The 16,759-nt window shown below is 34.2% G+C and overlaps 1 protein-coding gene across 5 annotated transcripts in view; it reads right to left on the bottom strand.

Moving 5' to 3' along the window:
• Acad11 (acyl-CoA dehydrogenase family member 11) overlaps positions 1 to 16,759 on the bottom strand; it is an 83,061-nt gene that overhangs the window by 44,443 nt on the left and 21,859 nt on the right. For 2 of the 5 annotated variants that reach the window (XM_058574907.1, XM_046431651.2), the window contains exons 6-11: positions 15,345 to 15,486; positions 14,887 to 15,008; positions 13,118 to 13,224; positions 11,589 to 11,715; positions 3,597 to 3,674; positions 2,720 to 2,858 (exon numbers count right to left, since the gene is read on the bottom strand). In XM_058574907.1, coding sequence (XP_058430890.1) covers positions 2,720 to 2,858; positions 3,597 to 3,674; positions 11,589 to 11,715; positions 13,118 to 13,224; positions 14,887 to 15,008; positions 15,345 to 15,486 — 715 coding nt within the window. The remainder of the gene's footprint in view (positions 1 to 2,719; positions 2,859 to 3,596; positions 3,675 to 11,588; positions 11,716 to 13,117; positions 13,225 to 14,886; positions 15,009 to 15,344; positions 15,487 to 16,759) is intronic. The other 3 variants (XM_046431653.2, XM_058574905.1, XM_058574906.1) reach the window with 3 other exon arrangements.

Genomic DNA, 16,759 nt, shown 5'->3' with positions numbered 1-16,759 from the left:
ATCTGGGAAATGATTTAGGTAACTTGGATAGAAACTGATCTTTTGTAGTTAAGAAAGTTCATAACGTATTTAACAGCATCACTTACATTCCTTTCTTCATCTGCTTTGGAAATGCTCTAAAACACAATGTTCAAGGCTTTCATGAAGATATCTCTACCACAAAAGAAAACACCTAGTTTTCTACTTCCAGTTTTATATATCTTACTTGCTGAGTAGAGTTGCTAATCATTCCTTGATCAAATAACATATATTTTCCTGCCCAATTTGAAAATTTCAACAGTTTTCTGATATCATTTAAATAATACAAGTGATAGACTTATGAAATTTTAATATGAGGAAAAAATCCATGACCATCTAGTAACAAGTGAGTTCGCAGGTCAAATGGAAAATAATGGGAGAGCTGCATCTGCAAGAATGTCTCCTAGAGACTTATTTGTCATATTATGGCCATTTGTGTATCATGGAATCAGTCTGATTAAATATGGCTAGCATGCCTTAAAAAATAAAACAGAATACATTAGATTAGATTTAGTGGGAAATATCTGAATGCACTACATGTAGTAATCGAAAGTACTGTTTTATGAAACTTTTGTTTCTTGTAACATGTAGGAATATTTATCCATCCATCCATCCATCTGCCCATGCAAATGCTACATATTGGGTCACAATATAATGTATATTTCTTACCATGAATAGCAATAAAAACGTTTCAAGTTAGAAGATCACTAATTAATTTCCCTTTCTACAAACTCATGCTACCTATTGTAGTATATTGTAATAGCTTTATTCAATTGGTATAACTCTTCAGAAACTTTGCAGAAAGATTCCTTTTCATTTACAATGTATCATTATTAGATTACAATGCAGTAGAGTGATTTTTGGATCAGTATTTTGAAAAGGGAAGTCATCTCAGGGCCAAGCTCTGTCATCATCAGACATCTATGAACTGTCTTAGTAATGCCAAAAGAGAGAGAGAGAGAGGGGGGGGGGAGAGAGAGAGAGAGAGAGAGAGAGAGAGAGAGAGAGTCTGGAATGAAGCCACTTTGCTAAATCCAGAATATGTTTTCTCCCAGAAGTCAAATATAATTGCATATCTCTCTCTCTCTCTCTCTTTTTTTTTTTTTTTGGCAGCTTAATACTGCTTTAACTCTTGGGGAAAGCCTTAGCCACAAGGCCATACAATGAGCATGAAACTTGTGTGGGGATACTATCATCCTATTACAAATCAAGTGAAAGTCCTTGACTAATAGCATCAGAATAACCAGAGTAACTGGGGACAGGAGAAGGGGGAGACATTCCATTCCTACTTTAGATATACTAAATTAGAATCTGTAGAGATGGAGCTTGGGGGGGAAGATGGTGGCGAGGGGAGTGCATTGCCCCCGTGTGCCGCGTCACAGTGTGGGAGAATGACGAGTCAGGACGGCTAAAGGCTATCTTGTTAGGAATTTCCAGCAATAGTGGGGTGCTCCGAGATGGAGCTTGGGAATATGAATTTCCCTAAAGCTTCTTAAGCAGTTCTACAAATTCAGGTCTGAAAATACCTCCAACAGACTACATTCTAGGTTTACCTCTCCTTCCTTCATTTGATTTTTCACAAATATCCTCAGAGGCATCCTTGACTCCTCCATTAACAACCCATATCTAATCAGGAAATTCTCTTGGTTCCCTCTTCAAAATATCCTTAGAATCTTTCCACTCACCACTCCCTCCACAACTACCCTCGTCTGAACCATCATCATCTCTCACCAGGATCACTGAAGTAGACTTCCTGCTTCCCACCTTCCCTCCTTTCATCAGTTCTCACATAGCAGCCAAAGTGATTCTTCTAGATCTGAAGTTAATCTTATCATTGCTTTGCTCCAAATTCCCAAAGGTTCCTCTTCTTCCTGAAGGTATAACCCCTTACCTGCCCAATAAGGCCCAACACATGAGGCCTTTTCCTTTCTGAACCCTTCTCCTGCTCTTCTTCCTCTAGCCACATTGGCCTCCTTAGTTATTCCTGGAATACACCAATAACACTTTTGCTTTCAGGTCTTTGAATTTTATGTTCCTTCTGCTATGAAAACTTCCCCTCCCCACCAAGTATCAGTAGAGCTAAGTCACTCAATCACCTTCTACCTCTTTATCAAATGTCATTTTCTCATAATTGTAACCTACCCCTATCCTGCTATTTATTTTTGTTACAAAGTACTTTTCATCCTCAGATTTACTGCTTAATTTACTTATTTCTTATCATTATTATTTATTTTTGTTTCCCTTTATTAGAATTAGACCCTTAAAGGCAAGGTTCACTGACTATTTTATTCCCTATCATAAAGACCTGTGGTTGGCACATAGTAGATAATCAATAATTGGCAAATGAATGGAGAGATAGTGAGGCTAACCAAAAGATTTGGAACTCTATTCAATCTCATGAGCCGTAGAAATACCAAATCTCCAATTAGGAAATCAGGATCCTCTATAACCAATCCCTTTTGTAGCTACTTTTCTTCACCATTTCCCTTACTGTAATGATGTTTAACAAAAGAGTAGTTCAATGAGAACCTCAAGACATCAAGTCCATTTTTATATTTAAATCAAAGCATATGAAAAATAAAAGTTATAGTGAAATTTACAAATCAGTGACTATGTAGAAAAACTTTATCAATGAAAGGTAGAAATTTTGAATAATGCTCAACAGTATCCGAGAAAATTCTGTTTTGAATTAATTAGTAACCTGGTGCTTGGCAGTTAAAGACATCTGGAGCAAAAAAGCATTTTCCTGTTTCTTCAGCTATCAAGGCATAGTCCACCTGGCTCAGACCGCTCACAGCTGGCAAAAACAAGTTCCAGAGGCCCTGTGCTTTGGCCATTTCCTGTCAAGGTGAAGAAAAAGCCAAAGTGAACAGAATTCATTAGGACCTAAATGATCTTATTTTAAAAAGATATTGGTGTTTATGCTTTCTGAATTAAAAATACAAAGTTTTTTTTAATAAAACCAAGCAGTTATTAATTCCTTATAAATCAAGAGTTTCTTAACTATTCAAGAAATGTCTTTTCCTCCAGTTTTCCTTAGATTTGGCAAAACAAAAACAAAAACACTAAATTTGCTTACTTTAGAGCTTATTAAATCTCCCATACTTGAGCATATTAAGCCAAATACACTATTTTACCTGTTTGAATTTCTTACACATGTTGCTAGTAAGACTTGAAAATGAGAAAGGTGGATTAAGCCCACGTGGGACAATGTCCTATTTTATTATTTTCCTTCCAGTTCTGGGGATTGAACCCAGAGTTTTACTCATGCTGAGAAAACTCTCTACAATGAAGCTACACCCTACACTTTAAGCTCCCAAGTGCCTGCTTTGACTTTGATCTTAGGTAAGTGATAGGTGATCATGAAGTTTTAATCTCATTTTTATTTGAATAGCTAAAATCACATACCATATATAGAACAATATATAGCCCAATTTATTGTTTATAGATTCTACTTTTGAGCTTTCTTCTAAAAATTACTGATGATTATCTTCTAAGTAAATAACAACAAAAACTAAGATCTCCAAAAACACTTGCATTTGCATTTTCTAATATTAAAGATTCTCTCATTTTCTTACCTTTAGTTTATCAATCACTAAAGGTTGTTTCCACTTCTCTATGGAATTTTCATTTTGAACATAGTATTCAAATACCTCCTTAAGGTAATAAAAAAAATATTGGCTTAAGTTAACCAAAGTAGATAATGTCACAAGTGGATAATATCAAAAGTAAACATTTTTGAGTGAAGAAACTTTTTCAGCTTCTATTAAATCAGTAATCTTTTTAAAACCAGAAACAGAATAACAAAAATTCTAAAGGTTTGCTGCTCACAAAATTATTCTGCCTCAATATTAGATAGTAAAAATCTAATAACCAAGATTTGAGTGTTTCATTTCCAGCAATACGCTAGATGGGCATAGAAATCCCTCAACTAAAAAGGTTAGGTAAAATATTAAAAACAATTTTGAAATACATTTAGTAATGCAAGGATGTGCTGGAAGGAAAATAAGAAATCCCTCAGGGCCAAGAAAAAACAGGCCTGATTTTTAAGATGTGAGAGAGTCCTAGAGCCAAGTTTGTCTGGGCCATAGAGGCTGATCTATGCTCACTTAGGCCTTGGGTGTTAATGGGCCACATAGGCAGGTGTCCAGACAAAAAGCAAGAGGGAGGATCTGAGATCACCTCTTTCCTCCACCAAAGTCAGAGTTCTTGATGGATAAAACTTAAAAAAACAAACATTAAAGAATACATTAAAAAAAACACACAACACACACCCCTAGACTGGTGTGGTGGTACACACCTGTAATCTCAGCAACTTGGGAGGTAGAGACAGGAGGACTGCAAGTTTGAAGCCAACCTCAGCAATTTAGCAAGACCCTGTCTCAAGATAAAAAATAAATAAATAAAAAGGGGTACAGGTATAGCTCAGTGGTAGAGCACACATGGATTTAATCTTCAGTACTTAAAAAAAATAAAATCCCACCCCTCTGAGGTAGTCCATAGAAGTAGAGAATCATATGTAGGTCTTAGTTCTGAGTGGAATAGAAAAAAGAGATTCTTCTAACTTAGTCTGCCTTCAACCAAGTTTGGGATCTGAATTCAAGTCCTGTGTGGTTTTAGGGAGAAAACCTCAAACCAAAAAATAAGTTTACAACATTCTTGGTGACAGTGTCCACGAGCACTTGGCAGAAACAAAAGTAAATCTTCTCTGAAAGAAAGGGCTTTAAAATAAAGGCCTTAAATAATTCCCTCAGATAAAATTACATTCCAAGGAACATGAGTATACCATGAAAAATTACTAATCACTCAAGCAAACAAGCCACCATAAACAGGAACTAGCAAAAACAATAATTCAACAAAACAAGCTCATACTTCCCAAAGACTACAGATACAGATAGAGTAACAGTGAGGCACATGATATAAAATATTTGTATTCAATAGATTTCAAAAGCAAAAACATTAAAAGTCTGTCAAAGAACTATCAAAATCAACAAGGCAAATTTAAAAATAATGAATGCAACTTGAGAAAAACATAACCTCAATAATTAATCTTAAGAACTCTGTGGCAGAGCTGGGTGTGTGGTGCACATCCATAATCCAAGTGGCTCAGGAGGCTGAGGCAGGAGGATTGCAAGTTCAAAGTCAGACTTAGCAAGACCCTCAGCAACTTGGCAAGACCCTGACTCAAAAAAAAAAAAAAGTGTGGGGATGTGCTCAATGGTTAGGTACTCCTGGGTTCAAACCCTGGTGCAAAAAAAAAAAAAAAAAAAATCTTCCCCAAACATAAAACCTCTGTGGCAGGGATTCTCAAACTTTGGTGTTATCAGTATCACTCGGTGAACTTGGTGAAAAAACAGGGGCACAGGCCTTAACCTACTTCAATGAGCCTGGGCTTCTGTGTTCTTTAGAGGTCTCCAGGCAATTCTGACATACTCCAAAATTCGAGAACTGCTATTATATGGATGAAAAATAGACTACATACAGCTTAAAAAAAAAAAACGGAAGAAAGATCTGAAGAAATTACTCAGGATGAAGAAGAGAAATTCAAGAGAAGAAAAATATGAGTGGTTAAGGGATATAATGGATTTAGAGAGAAGTTCTAACATTATTATTATTATTATTATTATTATTATTATTATTATTATTTTGGTACCGGGGATTGAACTCAGGGGCACTCGACCATTCTGCCACATCCTCAGCTCTATTTTGTATTTTATTTAGAGACAGGCTCTCATTGAGTTGCTTAGTGCCTCACTTTTGGTGAGGCTGGCTTTGAACTTGTGATCCTCCTGCCTCAGCCTCCTGAGCAGCTGGGATTATAGGCGTGCACAATTAAGTCCAGCTCTAACATAAGTTTTACTGGAGCCTTAGATGAAAAGAATGTTTCCATCTTTTTTGTAGTTCCCTAAACTGCAAAAAATTTGGAAACATTTTTGGAAATTTGGAAAAATTATTCCAAGAAGTTTTCAGAACTGATAAGTCAATTCTCAAATTCAGAAAATAAAATGAAGATAAAGCATAGTAAAACTACATAACATCAAAGAAAAAGAAAATCTCTTAAAGGGAAAAAGAGATTATTGATAATTAAAAAATTAAAATTGAAAGATGATATCCATAGTAACACATGAAGCCAAAAATCAGTGGGAAAATATCTTCAACTGCTGAGTGAAAATAACTATTGACCTATAATTCTATATAAAAAATAAAACTACCTTTCAAGTAGTAGGGCAAAATAAAGGTATTACCAATAAAAAAGTCATTACCCACTCAGCATCCCCCACCCCTCAAAAAATAGGGAAAGACAAATAAGAGTTTAGCAAGCAGATTCTCCCTAACAAACTTGATTCTAGAAGAAACACTTGAGTTGCAAGAAAGAATAATAAATCAATAAAGTAACAAATATGTGAGTAAATCTAAATATAAACCTAGTAAAATAAAACAGTAATAACTTCTAGTATGTGCAACTAAAAGAAGTTAAAACATAACGAAAATATTGGACTATATAAGCATTGTGCAATGTACTGCTATTATTGTATCTCTACCTGTTTTTATTTTTTTCCACAGATAAAATTACATTCCAAGGAACATGAGCATACCATGAAAAATTACTAATCACTCAAGCAAACAAGCCACCATAAACAAGAACTAGCAAAAACAATAATTCAACAAAACAAGCTCATACTTCCCAGGCTAGTAGAATTAACTGGGTTAAAGGCTATAAACATTGTCAAAACTCTTTATCCTTATTATCAAATTATTTCCAAAATTGTTCAGACCAAAAGACACTCATATAAGCAATGTATTGAAATGTTCTTTTCATTGAAGGATGGCTACCTTGGAGTCCTGCTTTATTTGGTGATAACTTCAACAAGGCAAAGATCTGTCCTTTCAAAAGTACGAGAATAAATAGCTGTTGTCATTTCTGTCAGGAAATCAGTTAAACTGGAAGATTTCCTGTTTAAGGTTGTTTATTTTTTCTATTCCTCATGTTGCTACAGAAATAGTCAGTGCTATTGTGTTTGGTAATAAACATATTATAATTTCCTTATTTCTGACTACCTCTCTATAATACTAAAGTTCTAAGAAATTAAATCACAGCAATACTAAAGTTCGAAAGAATTAAATTATGCCAGTGTTTACTTGCATTATTTAATACTTTATATTCTAAAGTCATTTAGGGAACTGCAAAATCTATTTGTGATTCAGAATTAAATAAAATACCTCATTGTCAGGGGGCTGCCCTGAACAGGAGCTATACACACATCTTTAAGTCCTGAGTAAAGAGGTATTGGACTGGTATTGCACCCTGCAATGAAAGTGGACTTTACCTCAGCTTGGATAAGAAAGGTGCAGCTCTGGAAGTGGGTGTCACCTGATGGGGCTGAATTACACCCACTTGTTTGTTGTAATTCTACCCTTCTGCCCTTTTTTGGATAGAATGTTCCATGGATTAGTCCCCTCATTAATAAAACCCGGGTTCAAGGCGTGCTTCCTCTCTTTCTTGCCTGCTTTGCCTCCTTTTGTGGGAACTGGGTCAGAGGAGTCATAGAAACCAAAGAAAGATATTTTTCTGTCTGGGTGTCTTTAAATAGTGCCAGCCTAGTTCTTCTGCAGTGACCATGACTTAGTTGTGTGTCGCAACACCTCATTACAAAAAAAAGTCCTTCTCAGTTCTTAAAGTATGAAAAATAATTTAATAAGCTAGGTGCTGCAGGTGCTGTAATATACCTGTGTAATATACCTCTGTAGCCCCAGCTACTTGAGAGGCTAAGACAAGAGGATAGCTTGACCTCAAAGTTTGAGGCCAGCATGACAATAAAGCAAGACTCCAGCTCAAAAGGAAAAAAAAAAAAAAAAAAAAAACCAAACTGTTGGTAAAAGACAAAAGCAAAAAATATATTTTGAGCCTGGTTAATATTCTCGAAATATCAACCTTAATTTGGTACTTCTTCATCTACTAACTGAGGAATATATTAGTTTAGAATCTTAAATCTGAGCATACAAATAATTTCACAGTATATGATTTTTACTTTAAACTTAAGTCTACTAGAAAGAATCAACAGTTCCATGGTTTATGTTTTACATGCTATTTTTAGGATTCTTTATCAATTTTAAATGGGAAGAACTGACTTTTACTATTTTCACAGATAATGGATTATGTTCTCAGTTTATGCTATTCAAAGAATATAAAAAGGTCATTGCCATAGTTTTGTGAAGCTTATTTTTTCATATCATAAAAACTTGAAAACTATGTAAAAATATAAAGTCATTGAGAGTCTTAGTAGCTAAAGGTAATGCTAAAATGTTGCTGTTTTATGACACAAACTTAACTTATAAATGTGACTGTTTTGGGTTTTGTAAAACTCAGTTATATACTACTGGATAGATTTTATATAGGATTTCTCCCCTTCCATTTTGAAAAACCTATTTATTTTTCTCCAATATAATTTCAAATGTGTATGTCTCACCATCAGGGATTGGCATCATTGAGAATCATTCTACCCAATAAAACAGATGTTGGTACAAGTTTTTAAAAGAAGAAAAAGTGCACATTGTCAGTTATGGCACATTCCAGATTTCAAAGATTTGTAAAGACAAAATGACTGTGGGTTTCCTTATCACATAAAACATGGAAAATCTTCTTAAAGATACAGGCTAGGGGATGTGGCTCAAGCGGTACCGCGCTTGCCTGGCATGCGCGGGGCACTGGGTTAGATCCTCAGCACCACATAAAAATAAAGATGTTATGTCCACTGAAAACTGAAAAATAAATACTAAAAAATTCTCTCTCTCTCTCTCTCTCTCAAAAAAAAAAAAAGATAAAGGCTGCCTTTTTAAAGAACTTATACAACATTTTATTTTATTGCAGATTCTTTGCAATATTTTAACTGCTGCATGATAATAATGTCAGTGGAGTATCACTGACTCTTCAGTGCTGCAGTGTCCACTGAATGCCTATTCACATTTATAAGTGAAAGAGACAACTCACAGACTGCATTTTAGGGTGAGCAGATAGGAATGAGGGAGGCTGACAGACACTAGAATCTCTATTCAAGCCCTACCCACCCCCACTAAAAGCAACAAAAGCAAAACAGAAAAACAGTACATGGAGGGCCCTGCTTAATCCACTAATCCTCAGTTAAAAACCTGACTTCTTTGAAGCCCATGGTTACTTTTTTTTTTTTTTTTTTTTTTAAGAATACTATTGCAGTCTGCTGTTTGGGGCAAATACCACTGCTATGCAGGGTTATGATAGACCAACCCAAGCAACCCATCTGCTAATTTCTTCAATCAATCATCGCTCTTTCTCTTCCCCTTGGCATTCTTGCTCTCCTTCTTAGCCATTCACAGAGAACTCCATTTCGGATAAATGGTTACCACCTGTGCTATAACCAGCTCTTTTTTTTTTTTTTTTTTTTTTAATTTTTTTTATTGGTTGTTCAAAACATTATAAAGCTCTTGACATATCATATTTCATACATTAGATTCAAGTTGGTTATGAACTCCCAATTTTACCCCAAATACAGATTGCAGAATCACATCGGTAACCAGCTCTTATTTCCAAATTCTTTTGAAATGTGGCTCATACTGTAATGATTTCTTCTTGGCTATGATCTACTCTGTTTTCCAAATCTAATGTTCATTCTCTTCAAAACCTTTAGGCATCCTGCTTTCATGCTTTTATCAATATATTCCATTTTCTAGGAAAAAAAGTTTTTTGATTCTAGGGATTAAATCCAGGGGCACTTTACCACTGAGCTAGAGCCCTTCTTATTTTTTTATTTTGAGAGGGTCTCAGTAGTTTAAAGTCTAGTTGCTGAGGTTGGCCTCAAACTTGCCAACATTCTGCCTCAGCCTCCCAAACTGCTGGGATTACAGATATGTACCACCGTGTATGGCTTCCAAAAACTTCTTATTATTGTTAATTCAATAGTCTTCTGATTACGGGAAGGGAAGAAAATGTTAAATGCAGACCACCACCTGAAAAGAAAAGTGTTGTATTTTCTTTTTAAAAACCAAAAGTTCAGAACTTTAAAACTCATAATTGGGGCTGGGGATGTGGCTCAAGTGGTAGCGCGCTCGCCTGGCATGCGTGCGGCCCGGGTTCGATCCTCAGCACACATACAAACAAAAATGTTGTGTCTGCCGAAAACTAAAAAATAAATACTAAAAAATTCTCTCTCTCTCTCTCTCTCTCTTAAAAAAAACCTCATAATTGAACAAATACTAACTAAAGCAGAATATATTCAGTGATAATCTCTGGACATGAGAAATGACTATTTTTAGAAAGAAATTTCCTCATATTTAAGCATTTTTAAATAAACTATATCTCACTCTATGAGAAATGTTCATCTCAAGCTAGATATTTACTTTAAAATATGAAATTTATATAATTCAAACAGCACTACTGACTGCCCTACAAACACATACCAGCTCTGAACATTTTTGTTGAAAGAATGTTGGTCTTTTTTGTCCCTATTTGATTTGCCAGTCTAGCTCTAGACCTCTCAGAATCACAGGCAAGTAGAATAGGAATTTACCATATATCTGGTAAGACCTATTCACACTGTAGATGAGGAAACTGAGGCCACACAAGACCAACTAACACAACACCACCTAACCGTGGAAGGGAGGGATTAGAATCAAGCACTTACATTCCTACACCAGGGTTCTACCCACACACATCCCCATCTCCTTCCATAATTTCATAAGAGGTTTTATCTTTTTTCACAGCTCTTGTCAACTCTTATTTAATGTCTGTCTTTCTTGTAAAAGTATTTAAGTGCCATAGGAGCATAAGCCCTATCTTGTTCTTCATAACTTGTTGTTATGTACTCAATCATTATTTGTTAACTGAATGAGTGAATGCATCATACCGCCTCCCTATTTACTCTCCATGAACTTAGTGTAACTTAACATCTTCACAGAGTAGCATATCGGGGGAGAGACCGGGTAATACCTGTGAACAGCTTGAAATGATAGGTGAAATTTTCTGGGCATTACCCTCTTGTGAAGTCTGCAGTTCTCATTAAATTCTTAAAGAGAGTCATGTTTTTTTTTTTTAAAGCTGAATGTTACTGCTGTAGGAAAAGGTACCCAAAGGAGAGTTTTACTCCAACATATTTAGGCTCCCAACTGTTAATTCTGTGTGACTTACTTTCTATTCTACAGACTTACCTGTACAGCCCTCTGGCATGTGTGTTTGTGAGACAGTGAGTGTGAGATATACTGGGAACTGAACCTAGAGGGTCTCTACCATTGAGCCACACTCTGGTCCTTTTTATTTTATTTTGAACAGGGTCTGCTAAATTGCCCAGGCTGGCCTTGAACTTGCCGTGCTCATGCCTCAAACAATAGAGTCCCTGGGATTACAGACATGCACTACCATACCCTGCTTCTCCCACTGTCATATTTTAGAAGCTTGGAATTTCTTAGGTTCTGTGTAAGACGAGGAGGGGAATCTGGGTAAGAATTGACTGCAAATAAAATAACACCATGGTTCTCCTACAAGCAGAAATAACAAAAGTATTCAATAGTCTTTTTAGCACATAACATTGTTTATAAAATACCTTTTCAGCAGGAAGAATGTGTTTTTTCATGAAATGCTTCACCTCCATAAGAACTTCCTGGCCTTTCTTAGTCTGTAGGAACAACTGTCCTGTAGTATCAACCTGTGGCAACACATTACTGAAAGTTCTTGACCAGAAAAGAAAAGAAAAAAAAAAGTTATCAATATGTTCAAAATCAAAATTATCTATTTCTGAAGATAATGTGAAGTCTGCCTTCCAGCTCCCCCGAATATCCCTCAAAGAGAGTTGCCATACTTTAATTTTTGTTGTCTTTCGTATTATGGAGTAAATATAGAATCACCTTATCTTGAACATTAAACTTTAATGCTTAAAGCACTATTTGGGAAAAAATATAAGCCTAGCATGACCTCAATCAATGCTAGTTTTGAATCTTTGTTGAAGTCATCTGTCAAAGTCACTAAAAAGAAGGAAACTGAACACAAATTTAATACTTATACTAAAAGAAACACAAGTATGACTTCAAGGTTATTCTAAAGAAGACCTTTAAAGGTAAACACAAAGAACAACAGTTGGTTATCATGTTGTTACAGATCACAAGTATCCATCTATATGAAGAAATGTGGAAAACCAACTATTGTAATGCTATTCTGCAGGTACTTGTGGCTTAGGCAAAAATTTCCAGGGACAACATTATACACATATTCAGTAACAGGAGTATAACTAGAACAGGGTGTTAGATGCCTCAAAAAGCACTCTAATGATGGAGACATGGATTTCAAATACACTTATGAAGGGGAGTTGTACGGAAGATGGAAGGAGACCCTCATTGTTATACAGAATACATGTATGATGTTGTGAGGAGAAAAAGAAAAAAAAGTGTGTCATATTAGATTGGATAGAGAGAAGTGATGGGAGGGGGAGGGGGATAGGAAGGGCAGCAGAATAGAATAGACATTATGATTGCTGTATGTATATAGGGGACTGTATGACCAATGTGATTCTGCAATCTGTACAATCAGAAAAATGAGAAATTATACCCCAATTGATTCAAATGTATGAATTGCCAAGATCATTGTAATGTCATGTGTAGCTAATAAAAAAATACACTTATGAAGTGTATGAATAAAATACTGTGGGAGAAAGTAATAAATAAGCTTATATACTACATAATTTTAAAGAGGTATAATTAAAATATTAGAAGGAACTATTAGTCAAATATTAGAAGGAAACATTTGAGTTGTACCTATATCTTTAAAAGGTTATACATTCAAATTGATAAAAATATGGTAATTTTTAAGTCATAAATATGGGAATTTTCTTTTCATTTTGGGTCAATTTATTTTTATGCATATAAGAGATTTTACCAAAATACTATCATAACTAGCAACAGAAATCCTGGCACCATCAACAAAAATAATGCCTATCTCATTAAGTTCATAACCTTCACATACCTAATTATTTCTTAATGAATGAATAGACTGTTTTTCCTCCCTACTCTCTGTGAACTTATTCAAACAGACCTAATTAAGGCTCTAATTTGAGTTACTGAAGGACTCTGTTTTCCTTACCTTTTTGAGAGTTGTAATCCAGTTTCTGCCAGAGGTTGCACAATATTGGCAAACAGAAAGCTATCCTCAGATGAATTATTTCCTAAAAGATATCTACTATATACTCCCTATAAATAAATTAACATAGGGCAATTAAAATTTATTGAAAACTGTCCTTCAGCTATCCAATCAGTCTTTCCAAAGTTTCTCAGCTATGTGGGGAATTAAATTCAAAATACAAAGATGTAAATTAGTCTACCAATGCCATAAATTCACATGTAGGAGTAATAATTATACTCCACTAAATTAAAAGGTCATACTGGTATCATGTAGTTAAAACACTCTCATCCAGGGGAAATTGTAACTGATAATCAAAACAAACTTGAAAAGGATCCTAGCAATTACCAAAGACATCAAACCTGCAATTAACATCTCTAACAATCACTACCTTCTCTTCACAGTGAGGGTAAATCTAAAGAAATCAAAATCTGTAAAGGCAAAGAGAAGGCAATGAGATGACCTCTAATATTTAATCTCATTTGTGGACCCTTAATTTAGTAATTTACTATTTACTATTACAGTAATTTACTAATACAGCTTCCTTTGAACTGTGTTAGTTGAATATTAATCAGTTTTAAAAAATAATTCTCCATTTCTGTACTTCCAATATAATAAACACCCCTTTCCATCTCTCTAAATACAAGTGACTGGATTTCATTACTATTTTCTTTATGTAATTCTTTATGCAATAAACAATGTAATGATTTTTCTATCTTTCCAATTTTACATTTCCAGTTAGAATGGAAAGTTTGTGATCACGTCTAAGGCTATTACTATGTAGTTTACAATGAATATTTTAATTTCAATTATAACTCATGTCAAATTTTTATTTGAAATGAAAATCATTTTAAATTTAAAGTCTATTTGGTATCTGATTTATAGAAACTGACAGATACTGAACACATTTCAAGAAATCCATTCATTCAACATGATCAGCTGTTAGAATATAGGATGAGACGTAATATACTATTTCCTGGAGGAGATTTCAGTTGTTCATGTATAGCATAAATTCTGAGGACAAAGAAAATTAAATGTAATTTTCTTTATTCCTTCTTTTCTCATTTAAAAATTTTCTGAAATCTCTTATTTACTGTTCTTTTTCTAAATCCTACTTTTGATGAAGCATCTCAATTTCTTAAAACCTTTAAAATTCAAGGTAGCTGGAAACTGGATAAGAAAAAAGAAGGCATTTGTTTATGTTAAAATTGGAGAAAACCTGAATTTATGCTCTATATCCTCTCAAAATTTATTACATTAAATATGACTGTTAGAAAATGCAAAATTTTTGTCATTTATTCACTCAAAAACATAATAAGCAGCTACCATATATAAGGTACTGGGATTCTTCCCTTGTCATCAGTTCTGGTTAGCTAATGACTTTTTAGTCTGAAGCAGGGAGGCTCAAAAGAGTGTAGCTTGTTTTCACATTGGATATTCAGGAAATGGCCAGTTTCTACCTACTTTTTGCTGTCATTATGTCTTTCTCTCTCTCTCACCCTCCTTCTCCTATGTTTATTATACAAAAAAGTGGCAAAACATTTTTCTACTCAAAATTTCCCTTACTAAAGGTCCTATTCTGTAGATTTACATTTTCTCCATAACTGATAGCTGGTCTTTAAGAAAAGCAAGATAGTCTAAGGATTAAAAAATATCAAATCCTGAAGACCAAAAAATACTGTTAACAGTACATTAGTAAATAATGTCGAAACATATTCAAAACAAATAATTACCTGTGCTATTCCAGCCAGTTTAAAATATGAAAATGCAAGAAAGAAATTCCAGTTAGGAAGAATAGGATTAATTCCCCTGTAGCGGCAATATACTGAAACCAGTTCTTCCATTGATGGTATTCCTGTACAAAAAGTACACAATATAAACTTAAATAAAAAGAGAGGGTAAATATTTCAAAATGTTACAATATGACATATATATGTAAAATAATATAATAACCATTAATCCACACATCAAACATGCTCTAAATATTGATTCTCAAAAGAACATTATATACAAAGGATTATATTTTATCACAAACTACTAACATAAAATACCATATTTATAAAAATTGATAAATAAAATTAATGAGAAACATTTGGAAGAAACAAAAACTAAAATTACAATATAATTAGTTATGATAATAATAAAGATAATTCTGTGTTAATAGCAACTTAGACAACATTATGTTTTGTACCTATGCTTTCTTGAATTTGAGAACTTTGATGCAGCATTGGAATGGTCCTTGGCCAAAAGTAGAACAGAGAAAGATAAGCTAAATCTGACAGAGGATGACCAGTGGTTGAAAGTTCCCAATCCAAAACTGCCAAAACTCGAGTCTGTAATTAAAAAATTTAAAAAAAGGTCTTTTAACATATTAAAATTCAAATCAATGAAAATAAGAAAATAGATGAAATAGAATATACTTAAAATCATGTTTTCCATCAAAAGCCAATATAGAGCTATAGTTTGCCAGTTTTTACCCCCAGTGGCACATCTATCCCATTTATGAAGTAATGAAATGAATTAGCCTTCATTAGGTAGAGCCAAGTCCTCTGGTTTCATTACTGGCCTTCAGTCCTTCTGCATTTTACTTTACTTATTTTACTAATAAGCAACACAAAAGCAGATGAAACTTCTCAACCAGGAGTAGTTGTGATAAAGAAGAAATTTCAATAGTTAATTGTATTTCAAGAAATCATGTATAATTAAGCATTAGCTCTGGTGATTAAATCTAGCTACATAACAAATCTTACACCAGTATGGCAATACTTTTTACAGAGGATCATTTCATGTTGTAGATATAAAACCACAATTTCTATAAAAGATGCTTTTTATGAATACAAAATCTACTATTATACAATAACATAATAAAAAGATCATTATGTAATTTGGAGCCTATAGAACAGAAAGTTTTTTTATTCTATTATGTAACATGTATGAAGGGAAAATGTCTTTTAAGAACACAGAACAATGTAAATACAAGGGAAAAAAGCAACTTATAGATTAATATGTGTAATATGGTTCTATTTTTGTTTAAAGAAAAAAGTTACAATGAATACTCCAAGTTGAAATGATATGCACTAACTGATTGCAAGGGACTGAGGCAGGAGGGAAGAGGTACAGGGAGGCATAGCAACATCTGAGCAATGTGAGCTACTAGGCTTCACGGCTCTGTATAACAGTGCATGCTTGCACCCTCTCACTTCTCAGTGGCTCTGGGGAAAACTGTGGGCTTTGCATCAGATCTATTTTCAAATCCTAGTTCCATCATTCACTAACTGGTCAAGTTAACCTTTCAGACCTCAGTTTTCTCTCAGCTATAAAATCTACCTCTTACATGAGGTTAGTATAAAGAGGCACTAGATAAGGGCAGGTAGCATATCTGTTCTGTTTCCCAGTTCCTAACAAAGTACATATGTACCTGGCACTCAGTAGGTGGGCTACATGTATTTATTCAATGAATAAGTACAGAGTCTGACATATGGCAGGCAATCAAAAATTTGTAGTTATTGCTATAGGAAACATTGATTATTCCCTTCTCCATGACTACTAGATTTCATAATATTTTTTATTGTTGTGATTATATTGTATTATAAGAGGATCATTTCA

The sequence above is a fragment of the Marmota monax genome, unplaced genomic scaffold (genome assembly GCF_021218885.2).
Source record: "Marmota monax isolate L192 unplaced genomic scaffold, Marmota_monax_Labrador192_F-V1.1 WCK01_AAM20220418_F8-fsc00022, whole genome shotgun sequence".
NCBI classification, from domain to species: domain Eukaryota; kingdom Metazoa; phylum Chordata; class Mammalia; order Rodentia; family Sciuridae; genus Marmota; species Marmota monax.
Note: the sequence above shows the minus strand (reverse complement) of the source record. Positions and strands in the feature narration are given on the sequence as shown.